At 40.2% G+C, this 13,845-nt stretch overlaps 1 protein-coding gene across 2 annotated transcripts in view; it reads right to left on the bottom strand.

Moving 5' to 3' along the window:
• LPP (LIM domain containing preferred translocation partner in lipoma) overlaps positions 1 to 13,845 on the bottom strand; it is a 667,656-nt gene that overhangs the window by 21,758 nt on the left and 632,053 nt on the right. For both annotated transcript variants that reach the window (XM_034999808.1, XM_034999809.1), the window contains exon 10: positions 1,580 to 1,758. In XM_034999808.1, the coding sequence (XP_034855699.1) occupies positions 1,580 to 1,758 (179 nt within the window). The remainder of the gene's footprint in view (positions 1 to 1,579; positions 1,759 to 13,845) is intronic.

The following is a 13,845-nucleotide window of genomic DNA, read 5'->3' as shown; positions in this document are numbered from 1 at the left end:
AAGATAAATGGCAGAGATATAAACTTCCATTTGTCAGAATTGATTTCCTGTTTTAGTTGGGGGGTGTAATAGATCAGTCTTTTCCAAGCAACAGAAACATGTGTGCTCGGATTACATCTACCAGTCCTCCTTGGATTAGGGTACGTCGAAGAAAGGAGAGAAACCGTGACAGAAACACACTCCCCAGCAGTATCTTTTCACTTCCCTTAAATAGATACAGTTTTTTTTTTTCATGTGTAATTACAAGCTAAAAATATCAATAACGTGAAGTACAATTTATGCTGTGACTGCCCTTTCAAAGTGAGCCCTTACTTGTCTAATTCAGGTTGAGAATTCCTGCCTGTTTTTTCCTTTTTTTTTAATTCATTCAGCCTCACGTCTTTTGGTGAGGTTTTCACTTTCTTTGCTACTTGGAAAGTGGTCAGGAAATTCACTTTTAAAACAGTGGAGTCTCAGGTCCCCAAACTGCCTGTGGCAATTTCCTCCTGATTGTTGACAATCAACAGAGTGGTGAAAATTAACCCACAAAACTGCACATCTGGAGGTCATAAAATGGAGACCCAAACTGGGCAGCCACATGAGCTTTATCTCTGTGAGAACTTTGGACTATCCTCAAAGACCCAGACTGCCCAGCAAGCAAGCCAGAAAGCCTCTGTGCCTACCACTTACAGATCATCGCTATGGCTTTCGTATCGTTCCTAAATATATGCAACAAATGTCATCAACCAATTTGCCAACTAAGAAGGGGGCCAAATAAAAAGAAGCAAAACACAAAACTGTACAATTTTCATGAAAACCCTAGCTATAATAGGGGAAAGAGGGCCCAATGAATGGGAAAACTGAATAAGGACACATTTTTTCCAGGCCCATGAGTAAGCGGTCTTGACCTTGAGAATCTACTTTCTAATCTTCCTCAAAAGACTGCACAAGGCTGCATTCATTAAGGCTATTAGAAAGTGTCCTGAGGAAGAGAAGGCTTGGGTAGGGAAACGGGTTATGGGAGGATGTGAATATGTTGCTAATGACATGAAGCAGACCGGGAATGTAAAGGCTTGTGTTAGGAAGAGGGAGTGAATTGTTCTGTGTCCATCTCCATCTCCCTGTGACCTCCTCTCTGAAGATGGGCAAAGATGTAGAGGTCAGCTCTAGAGAGAATCTTGGGCTGTCACACCTGGGGAGCTTTAAGACGGGCTCTGTTCTAATGACCAGACTGAAAAGCTCAGAGCCATTGAGCAATTTGTCCACTGTAACACATCTTGTTCATGTATAGGTCAGGGAAGGCTACCCCAGGGTCCTTCTTCTTTCCAATACACATATTCTGCAGCTGAGTCAACTTTCTCAGTATCAGAGCTACACAAAGATGTGACTGATCAAGCAGAAGCCAGACTGAATGCCCAGCTGGGTTAACTGATACCCATTCCTGCATTAGAGGAGGTGATGAACAAGCTCTTCTTAAGGTCCCACCAAATCCTGAGATTCTCCAGCTCTGAGAGAGAAGAATGCATGGCCCAGATAGCAGGCAGTGAGAACAGACTCCAGGAGGACTGGCAGGCTCGAGGGAACAGAGTAGACTGCCTACTTGTGGAAGTCCTCAATGCAGTGAATGAGGCCACCGGCGTCCACGGTGAACGGGATCCCATCAAGGCTGCGGTGGCACATCACACAGGTAAAGCAGTGAGGGTGATAGGCCTTCCCGGTGGCTCGCAGAATCCGCTCCATGATGGGCTTAGAGCACACGCTGCACTGCTCCAGGGTATTCTGGGGAGGAAAGAAACACGCCAGCGTTAGGCTGGGACTTGCAGAGCTCCATGCATTTAGTCCCTTACCGCATGACCAGCACCTTACAGACACACTGGCTCGTGTGCCTATCACAGTGCTTGGAAGAAGGCAGAGTGCGTCTCGAGGAGACACATGAAACAGATCAAGTAGCTCAAGGGTCTTTTCTAAATCTACCCAGATAGGGGGTGGCAAACTCAAGATTTAGAACACATGTCTTCTGACTTCTCTCCCTTTTCTACCACTATCGCAGGGTGGTATGGCAATAAGAGTGAACAGTCTGAGACATTAGGGAAATCTGACCCTAGAAAAGGAGGTTGAGTGTCAAGTGAGGAATTAGGTCTTTTCACATTGTAGAGCCATAGAAGTTTTTGCTAGCAGCGAAGTTCCTTGGTCACATCTGTCTTTTGGAAAGGAAACCAGAAGTCACTTTGGGGATAGGGAAGTGTTACAGGAGGAGAGATGCAGACAAGGAAGCCAATCAAAGACTGTTGCTGTGGCAACAAATGGCAAACATTTCTGTTAAGGCACATAGAGAAAATATTTCTGGTCCAGTTGTAGCAGTTCAGTTCTGCTGTCATAGGGTGAAAGGAGTTGTAAACAGTACTAAGTAGATGGGCATGACTGTGTTCCAATAAAACTTTATTTACAAAAGCAAAAGCAAGCTGTAGTTTTTTGACCCCTGAACTACACACCCCAGGTTCTCCACTGGAAGAACACTTCACTATTCTAAAACTCGATTAGTCATCAAAAACCTGGTAGGGCCACCAAGGACCTTAAGATTTTAGAGTGGTCTGCCTGACGATGGAGACACGCAGAGCATGCCGGGTGCAGAGCCCAATCAGAGCTCAGCAGAATCAAGGAGGCTTTTGATTCTTTTAAGCCTTGATTCGAATACCACCTCCAAGTTTAGTGTTGTGAACTCTTGATAGAAATGTTGAATCTAGAGGGGTTCTAGTTTTGAGAAGTGAATTACGAAAGTCAATTTTTCTGGCTTTAAAAATACACTGAACTTTAAAAATGAAAAACAAAAACCCTCCTGCAAAAGGATACCATATATTGAGGCAGGACGCAGAAAGACTGATAAAATTAGCTATTAACTTTCCATCCTTCCCTAGAATCCCATGCTGTCTTACCAAACAACTATGTTTCACGAGTAACATGCTATATTCCAAGTGAGATGTCTGGACTGATGCAGAGTTTACACTCTAGAATAAACCTGGGATGGGGATCTGATTAGAAAGATGCAGAACTGGAATTGCCTTCTTAACCATGAGAACCTTTAAATGGCCATGACGTAGGAAATGCCTATAGGTGGATAACTAGTGTGCTAATGTCTCAACCACAGCAACAGTCTTTGATTGGCTTCCTTGTCTGCATCTCTCCTCCTGTAACACTTCCCTATCCCCAAAGTGACTTCTGGTTTCCTTCCCAAAAGACAGATGTGACCAAGGAACTTCGCTGCTAGCAAAAACTTCTATGGCTCTACAATGTGAAAAGACCTAATTCCTCACTTGACACTCAACCTCCTTTTCTAGGGTCAGATTTCCCTAATGTCTCAGACTGTTCACTCTTATTCAAACCTGTAAGAGACTTCCATACTTCTGTGCACTGGCTAATGCCTAGTATGAACCACAATTTGTCATTTTGACCTTTCAAGGTACAGGTCAGAAGGCAACTCTCCAGTGAAGCCTTGCTGCATGCCTTCAGTTGGAATCAACTCCTTCTTTCTCTACCCTTCCCAAGTACTTAATTAACATTGCTTATAGCACTTACAGTGTCCACTGTATTGAAATTACTTGTGGGATGCCTGGGTGGCTCGGTCACTTAAGCATCTGCGTTTGGCTTAGGTCATGATCCCAGGGTGCTGGGATCCTGCTTCGGGCCCCTTGCTTCTCCCTCTGCCTGCCGCTCCCCCTGCTTGTGCTTGCTCTCTCTCTCTGACAAATAAAGTCTTAAAAAAGTTATTTGCACATTTGTGCAAACCAATTTCTTTAGCGAAAGGGTCATGTCTTTCTTTATAAAGTTTTAAATTTTAATTCCAGTGCAGTTAACATGGGGTTATATTAGTTTCAGGTGTACAGTATAGTGATTCAATGATTCTATATATTACACTGATTCAAAAACCACAATGATTCTATATATCACACGGTGCTCATCATGATAAGTGTACTCTTAATCCCCTTCACCTATTTCACCCATCCCCTACCCACCTCCCCTCTGGTAGCCATCAGTCTGTTCTCTGTAGTTAAGAGTCTGTTTCTTGGTTTCTCACTCTCTTTTTCCCCTTTGCTCATTTGCTTTGTTTCTTAAATTCCACATATGAGTGACATCATATGGTATTTGTTATTCTTTGACTGTCTTCTTTTGCTTAGCATTATACATTCTAGCTTCATCCATATTGTTACAAATGGCAAGATTTCATTCTTTTTTTGTGGCTGAGTAATATTCCATTGTATATATACACACCACATCTTCTTTATCCATTCATCTATCGATGGACATTTGGGGTGCTTCCATAATTTAGCCACTGTAAATAATGCTGCAATAAACATATGGAATCATGTATCCTTTCAAAATGGTGTTTTTGTATTTTTTGGGTAAAAACTCAGTAGTGCGATACTGGATCTCAGGATAGTTCTATTTTTAAGGAACCTCCCTACTATTTTCCATAGTGGCTGCACCAGCTTGCATTCTAACCAATAATACACAAGGGTCCCTTATTCTCCAAATCTTTGCCAATGCTTGTTGTTTCTTGTGTTTTTGATTTTTAGCCATTCTGATAGTAGTTTAGATTTGCACTGTCCTGGCCATCTGGATGTCTTTGGAGAAATGTCTGTTCTTGCTTTCTGCCCATTTATTAATTGGATTTATTGTGTGTGTGTGTGTGTGTGTGTGCTGAGTTGTATACATTATATACTTTGGATACTAACCCTTTATTGGATATGTCACTTGCAAATATTTTCTCATGTTTAGTTGGTTGTCTTTTAGTTTTGTTGTTTCCTTCACTGTGCAGAAGCTTTTTATTTTGATATAGTCCCAATAGTTTATTTTTGCTTTTATTTCCTTGCCTCAGGAGATGTATTTAGAAAAAATGTTGCTATGGCCAATATCAGAGAAATTACTGCCTGTGCTCTCTTCTAGGATTTTTATGGTATCAGATCTCACATTTAGGTCATTAATCCATTTTGTGTATGGTGTAAGAAAGTGGTCTAGTTTCATTCTTTTGCATGTAGCAGTTTTCCCAATACCATTTATTTGAAGAGACTTTTTCCCATTGCGCATTCTTGCCTTTGTATCAAAGATTAATTGACCATGTAATTGTGGCTTTGTTTCTGGGCTTTCTATCCTGTTTCATTGATCTATGTGTCTATTTTTGTGCCAATACCATACTGTTTTGATTACTACAGCTTTGTAGTATAACTTGAAATCTGGAACTGTGATACCTTCAACTTTGTTTTTTCTTTTTCAAGATTGTTGTGGCTGTTCGGGGTCTTTTGTGGTTCCATACAAATTTTAGGGTTTTTTATTCTAGTTCTGTGGAAAATGCTGTTGGTATTTTGATAGGGATTGCATTAAATCTGTAGATTGCTTTGGGTACTATGTACATTTTAACAATATTTGTGGGGCGCCTGGGTGGCTCAGTCGTTAAGCGTCTGCCTTCGGCTCAGGTCATGATCCCAGGGTCCTGGGATCGAGCCCTACATCGGGCTCCCTGCTTGGCGGGAAGCCTGCTTCTCCCTCTCCCACTCCCCCTGCTTGTGTTCTCTCTCTGTCAAAATAAATAATAAAAACAAACAAACAAACAAAAACCAATATTTGTTTTTCCAATCCATGAGCATGGAATATCTTTCCATTTGTGTTACCTTAAGTTTCTTTCATCAATGATGTATAGTTTTCAGAGTACAGGTTTTTTTATCTCCTTGGTTAAGTTTGTTACTAGGTATTTCATTATTTTTGGTGCAATTGTAAATGGGATTGCTTTCTTAATTTCTCTTTCTGTTGCTTCATTATTATTATATAGAAATACAATGGATTTCTGCATATTGATTTTGTATTCTGTGACCTTACAGAATTTATTTGTTCAGTTCCAGTAGTTTTTTTGGTGGAGTCTTTAGGGCTTTCTATATGTAGTACCATGTCATCTGCAAGTAGTCAAAGTTTTACTTCTTCCTTACCAATTTGGAGCCTTTTTCTTTCTCTTGTCTGAGTGCTGTGGCTAGAACTTCGAGTACTATTGAATAAAAGTGGCAAGAGTAGACATTGTAGTCTTGTTCCTGATCTTAGGGGAAAAACTCAGTTTTTTTACCATTGAGTATGATGTTAGCTATGGGTTTTTCATCTATGGTCTTTATTATGTTGAGGTATATTCCCTCCAAGTCTACTTTGTTGAGGGTTTTTATCATGAATGTTGTACTTTACCAAATGCTTTTTCTGCATCTATCAAAATGACCATATGGTTTTTAACCTTTCTCTTGTTGATGTGATGTATCACATTGATTGATTTGTGAATACTGAACCACCCTTGAAAACCAGGAATAAATCCCACTTGATCATACTGAATGATTTTTTTTTCATATATTGTTGGATTCGGTTTGCTACTGTTTTGTTGAAGACTTTTGCATCTGTGTTCATCAGTGATAGTGGTCTGTAGGTTCCTTTTTTCTTTCTTTCTTTTTTTTTTTTTGTGGTGCCTTAATCTGGTTTTGGTATCAGGGTAATGCAGACCTCAGAGACCATGTCTTAAGAAGGTATTCTGCGGTCTCATACTATACCCAGTATACTACCTGGAATAAAACTAAACCGAGGATGAATGTGTGCAAAAAGAATGAATGAAGGAAAACTGTTTACATCCTACTCAGGCATTATTGGACTGGTCTGACTCTCCAGACTCTGGAATCCATCCCCAAATGAATTGGTAAATTCATCACCATCCTCTCCTCAAAGCTGTGGTTGCTGGAGGTTCTGAAATTGCTTAGTATGCCTCTGGTCACAGTCTAAACTCATGGCAACTATTAACCTATTTCCCCCCATTTTGAAGTGGTGAAGTTAAAATAGCAGAAGAACATAAGATGAAAGTCTGGAGAAAATGATGCTCTGGACAATGAGGGCCCTGCTTTTTTTCTGTCCTGGTGATCTGAGCTGATGTGGCTGCTAACTGTCTTCCCAGGGCTTGTGTTGTGCTCTTTGTGGGTTTTAACTTTTTTTTAAAGGGAGCCCTGTAATGGAGTTGAACAAACCAGAAAATGCTTGACAAGAGAATGTTTTTGTTTGCATTGAGGCTTGGCTGCAAGATTTAGCCCATTTACTCAAAACCAGCAGCAGCATATAAGGTTGAGTCAGTTTCTAAGGAAAGACTTTAGGGTCTGTGGAAGCACTGTTTAAAGGACAGGTAATCTGAACATTTATGCTACAAAGGAAAAACAGTACAAAATATGCCTAAAGTGAGATTACTATAATATGCCCACAAATCAGAAAGTGAAGGTTCTAAGAATATGGCTGACTGGAAGCTTGGCTAGCAAATGGTAGAGGAGGACATATGAAACATCTCTAGCCAGCTCCCTTTACTGAACTTTTCTCCTTTCAGTCTCTAGCTGGTCCACTAGGAGCCGTAGACACACCTTCTCTTTGAGGAAGGGTAAAGACTCTTATGAAGCTTACCATGTTAAGTGTAGTTACCATCTGTCACCATACAAAGCTATTACAGTATTTTTGACTCTATTCCCTGGGTTGTACTTTTCATCTCCATGACTTATTCATTTTATAATTGGAAGTTCGAATCATTACGTTGTGCACATGAAACTAATATATCATTGTAGATCAGCTATACTTAATAATAATAATAATAATCATCATCATCATCATCATCATCATAATCCAAAGGTTACAAACATAGTGATTCGAATGGGCACATGCACCCCAATGTTTATAGTAGCAATGTCCACAATAGCCAAAATATGGAAAGAACCCAGATGTCCATTGACAGATGAATGGATAAAGAAGATGTGGTATACACACACACACACACACACACACACACATATACATGTATATAATACACATATATGTATATGTGTCTATACATATATATACATATATACAATGGAATACTACTCAGCCCTCAAAAAGAACTCCATATGAATCTTGCCATTTGCAATGATGTGGATGGAACTACAGTGTATTATGCTGAGCAAAAGAAGTCAGAGAAAAACAAATACCACATGATTTCACTCATATGTGGAATTTAAGGAACAAAACAGAAGAACATAGGGGAAGGGAAGGAAAAATAAAGTGAGATGAAATCAGAGAGGAAGACAAACTGTAGAGACTCTTAACTCTAGGAAACAAACTGAGAGTTGCTGGAGGGGAGGGGGTTTAAGGGGTTGGGGTAACTGGGCGATGGGCATTAAGGAGGGCATGGGATGTAATGAGCATTGGGTGTTATATACAACTGGTGAATCACTAAATTCTACCCCTGAAACAAATAATACACTGTATATTAACTAAATTGAATTTAAAGATTTATTTATTTATTTTTTACAGAAGAGAGAGAGAGGAAAGAGAGCAAGTGGGGGTAGGGGCAGAGGGAGAGAATCTCAAGCAGACTACCTGCTGAGTGTGCAGCTGGACGTGGGATACGGGGCTTGATCCCACGACCTGTAAGATCATGACCTGAGCCAAAACCAAGAGTTGGATACTTAACTGACTAAACCACCCAGGTGCACCTAAATTGAATTTAAATAAAAAAACCCCCAAAACACAAAAAAAGGATGCACTCAAATAAATAAATAAATAAATAAATAAATAAATAAATAAATAAAGAGTAAAGGACTTTTACAATGTTAGAGAGGAGGGAATAAGGAGTTCCTCTAGTCTAGGCCTCTGATTTCACAGGTGAAAAACAGACCCAAAGCACTAATACAGTTGGACGTTGAGTCATGGAGTTCATTAGGGACAGAAGAGAGACTAATACCCCAGGTTCTTGTAACTCCCTAATTAAGATATGGATCTGATGAATTAATCGTGTTACCACAGGGAGGGAAAGTTGCTAGATGAAGAATATGGACTGTTCCTCTGGCTTTGTTAATATCCACTGCATGGGTACTTGGGTAAATCTTTTCTTCTTTTTAGACCTCAGTTTTCTCAACTGTAAAACAATGATTAGTTCTAACTCAACAATTTTATTGCTCTGTGATAGATAAGAGTTAACAACAGTGGGGAAAGGGCAGTATTTCCATTACTAGAGGTATACTAGAAACAACTGGGTAATTTCTCCTCTTAAGTTTGAAAGGAGGGTTCATGTTTTAGAAACCTGGACTGTATAATCTTTACTATGTCTTAACCACTTGAAATTCCAGAAATTACTAGTGGTAGAATTCCAAGAATGGCAGAGGAAGATCTTTGTGTCTTCTTATAGAAGGTTATTTTAAAACCAGACCAAAAGATGCCCTCTTTGCATAAACACAAGGCTTTTCTAAAGTCAGTTAAGACAAAATGGCTAATAAATAAAATAGTTTTTAAGGAAATAGAAAAATAAGTCTCCAAGCAAATAAGTGAAATAAGGGCATCTCTAAGTATGCCTACTCAAACGCATCTTGTGTGTGGAGTAGGGGGTATCGTGGCGGGGTTTTAGGAAGGAAGAACGTACTCCAGCATAAGAACCACCCAGATCAGTAGAGTGTTTCATGACCTGGCTCTGGATCCATCTCAGCTGCTCTTTCCTATGGACCCCACCTTCCAGTTGCCCCTCTGAGCTCTTTGCCAACTCTTTAATAAGCTATGTTCTTTCACAAGCCCAGAATAGCTCATATCCTTCTTTGCCTAGAGAATATCTATTCATTCTTTAAAGTTAAGCTCAAATGTCACCTCTTCTGCAAAACACTTCTAATTCTCCCTCTGCTGTACCCCAAGCAAAATAAGTCACTTCTTCTACTCCCATAGGATTATATGATGCTTTTCTGATGACACCGATATAACGTACTCAATTTCACGATTTGCGTCAACCTCTGCTACCAAACCCACTCTTGCTGCATGGAGCCATAGTCCTAGGTAGAGCTTCCTAGGAAATAGATTCTGAAACCAAGATTTGCACATGGGAAGTTATGGAACAGTGTCTTTGAGATCAGCACCTGTGGGAGAGTATAGGAAGCCCCTGGGCAGAGGGAGAAGCTGGACCATAATGCAGTCACAGCAAAGGCATCTGATAGTTCCCTGGAGAACTCCGGGGCTGGGATGGTTCTGCACATTTGTCCTTCCTTGACGCTAGGGGGTAGGGCCTTTACACCCCCTGCATCTACCAGTTAATGGATACAGGAGGCTCTCACGGAAGAGGAGTGATCTTGGGTGAAGAGGTTCCCTTTAACTGAGAGTAATTACCAGAGAAGGAACTCCACTATGAACGGTTGGCAGGGGGAAGGAAAGCCTCAGTCCTAAAGAAGGATCTGAGCACTGGGCTACTGCATCCACACTATAACCATCCTTGCCCAGGACCTACATAGTTCCTGACACAGGGTCAGCAACTGCTCACCAGCTGTGAAGCACCTTACAGCTGAAGCTGAACAAAGAGTCTAGATTTCTTTTTTTTTTTTTCAAGAATTCTAGGCACTGTTTGAGGATTTTTTTTTTAGAATCTATAGAAAATGTCTTAGGCAGTTACTCCAACGAAGGTATGGTTAAAGGGAGATGTGAGAGTAGCAGAAAAAACAAGAAAGCTACCAAAAGGCACAGCTTATAAACTTTGCTGAAGTGACGGCAATACAATTGTGATTAAAAGCAAAAAGTTAAGTGAAAATAAAAATAAAGTCACAAACAAATCTTGTACACGAAACTCCCAAATGTAACTGTTTTTAAATTAGAGATACAATCTGGTTGTATCTTTTCTATCCTTGGGTACTGTATAAATAACTTGTCTAATTCACAGGCAGAAGAGTTAGAAGAATCATCTGAATATAAATGAAGCATATAGGTAACAGAAGCATTAACTACTAGTTAGATGATAGGGAAAATAGTTCCAAAATTTACATATTGCCTAGGTGTGTATGCATGTTCAATGGTGAGTATTTTAAATCAAGGCACATAAGTATTTGAAGATTCAGAAGACTATAAAGTGTTGCCATTTAGAAATGTTAAAATTTTCATTTCATAAAATTAAAATGTGATCTTATATTCAATCTTTATTGTTTTTTTAGGTACAAAAGCAGTTTTGAAACAGAAAAGACTCTTGGAAAAAACGAGGGTGACATCTCATTTCTAGATACACTTTTGGTCTTGTTTGGATAAGAATAACAAGGAAAAAAGAAGAGTCTGAAGATATTAGGCCTTTAAGATCTTTAGAGGTGACTCTTGTCCAGGAGTTTCAACTCCCCTCTCTTGCCTGCCTCTCCCATAATCCTTCGCTCAAGGCAACAGTTAACCAGGGAAGCACATCCCAAGCAGTCCCAAATCACTTCTGGATGAAGAGCATGAAAGGATGGTGCTGTCAGGGTGGTGGTGGTGGGGGAGAGGGTGGTGTCCATACGTACAGTTTAAAAACCATAATTCTAGTCCAACTACCAGATTCCAGACACTAAGATGCAGAGAGGGGAAACACCTAGTAGCAGATCTGGAGTTAGATTAGTTGGTCTCCTAATTCTCCTTCCAGTGGCTAATCCCCTGCCCCAACACACTATACTTATTTCATATTTCAGAAGACACGCTTCATATTACAAACATAAGGCATTCAGGTGGGCTACTTACAAGTTACCCGCCTATAAATAAAGAGAGGAAATATGTCGAGATCTTAACACAGTTTGTCTACTGTCAATTTCATTGGTTCCCACAGGGTAAGATAGAAAACTCGCTGTTGCATCCCCAGCATCTACAGCAGTATCCTTGCATAAAATTGCTGTTCCCCAAATACCGGTTAGATGATGAATTAATAAACTCTGGATATGTACATAAAATAAAAGGATTCTATTTAACCATGCAAAACAATTCTCTAGTCCAGAACTTCTCAATAGGCAGGCTAAGACAGAGGGTGCTTTGCTGGCTTCCAGGGGTACCGCATTTAGGAGGGGTAGAGGGGGCCAGAGGTTTCCATAATTCCTGAGTGGTCAACTTGGGTCAGGAGAAGGCCCATCCGCTGATTCCAGTATGCTAACTGAACGACATCCTCTCCCACATGGGTCATGATGTGGAAGGCTGTAAAGCACAGCTGAAGTGTTGGTGTTCCCAACAAAATAGCGGTGTGGTACAGTAAGGTGAGAAGAGGGCTATGACTCAGCACACCTCCACGGAAATGCCGGAGTGACATTACTGAAACTCAAAGAATTACATTCCCTACCTTAATTTTGTACTTTAAATTTTTTCTTGATGTTGATAATCAAGAAGACTTCCCAAATGATGGCAGTACTTTTGGGTTTCCCAGTAGATGAAGACATCATTTCACCTTGGTAGTTCTCCTAAGATACTATGGTACAGCGCCTCCCTACGGTTCTGCCCCCCAGTGAGGCACACATTTCTTATTAAAAGGTTTTTCACTTTCCAAGTGTCCTTCACCTACACATATATCTTTTTTTTTTAAAGATTTATTTATTTATTTTGGGGGGGTGCACGAGCAGGAGGGGCAGAGGCAGAGGGATAATCTCAAGTAGACTCCATGTGGAGTGTGGAGCCCGATGTGGGGTTCGATCTCACGACCCTGAGATCATAACCTGGACTGAAGCCAAGAGTCGGACCCTTAACCGACTGAGCCACTCAGGCACTCCACCTATATCTATATTTTAATCTAAATCTGTATCTGTATCTCTTTGTATCTGTATCTAATATGCGCTTTGAAACAGATCAAAAACAATAACGCTAAGACCAGTGTCATCCGATGCCTATGACTGTGATTTTTGAATCAGAATCAAAATTCCTATTCTATAGATGAGAATTCTAAATTTTAACGATAGGAAAACTCTCGAGTCAATTTATTAGATGGCATCAAACCCACAGAATGTGTTTTCTTTTGAGGTCATTAGCCACACACAAAAATGACAACTATGAAACATGGAACTGGAAATTTAGTAAAAGAACTCAGCATCCTTATTTTTTGTTCACTTCCACTAATTTTTTTTGAGCACAACTCTTTGCACCCAATGCCTGTATTACCTCAGCTTTCCTATCAATCCCCTTTAAAGAAACTTCTTGCATGATTTTCTGATGAGCAGAGCAGCCAGGCTTCCCACTTAATTCAGCATTGCAGAAAGCCTAAAGAGGGGAACAAAATGTTCACCATCCTGGCAGGTACAGAGGCAGAGAGAACAAAGATACCATCCCTGCCCTCAGAGGTTCCCAACGTAGTGGGAGGAACAGACACTTCTATAAATAACTGACTAGAGGCAAAGGGCAGAACACATCGCTATTATGGAGGAATGAGTAATGTGTGATGGAAACACAGAGGAGAGAGTAATTACTTCTGAATGGTGAGGGAACAGGCAGCATGGTGGTAGTGTGTGATGCTGGGAACCTATCTGGGTGGGATTTGAGTTGGCTCTTGAAAAAGAAAAAGGCCATTATAACACTCTTTGGAATTAACGTGTTATAAGGAGAGTTTTCATTATCTAAGTCTCAGGTCAGGTCTGCCTACATTGAAACGAAATTCATTTCACAGGAAGCGTTTGTAACAAAATCAGTGTATTGAGCAGCACGGGTGAAGTGGAAGTCAACATTCGGAGAGACCACCATCTGTGTGTCAAACTAACAGAAACAAAGGACATGCAGGACTAGTCATGTAGAATTTAGGAAAAAAAAATTCTTACAAAATTTTCTGTGTATATTTGGACTAAATAAACTGGATTTAAAATTAAGAAGTATATCCTCACACCACAAGAAAAAAGGCTGACAGAAAGGATACAAAGATCAGAACAATTAAGTTACTTTATTCAATTTTGCCATGAGCCACAAGTCACATTCTCCACAAAGTAAATAAAGCCCCTCTGCTTATTCTGAAGCACTCAGTTTGGGATTATGATCTGAGCTTTAGGAAATTAAAAAAAAATTCCTATTAAAGGACATTAATTTATCTATACCTTAAGGCCTAGAGAGGTG

The sequence above is a fragment of the Mirounga leonina genome, unplaced genomic scaffold (genome assembly GCF_011800145.1).
Source record: "Mirounga leonina isolate KUSES-001 unplaced genomic scaffold, KU_Mleo_1.0 Mir_115, whole genome shotgun sequence".
NCBI classification, from domain to species: domain Eukaryota; kingdom Metazoa; phylum Chordata; class Mammalia; order Carnivora; family Phocidae; genus Mirounga; species Mirounga leonina.
Note: the sequence above shows the minus strand (reverse complement) of the source record. Positions and strands in the feature narration are given on the sequence as shown.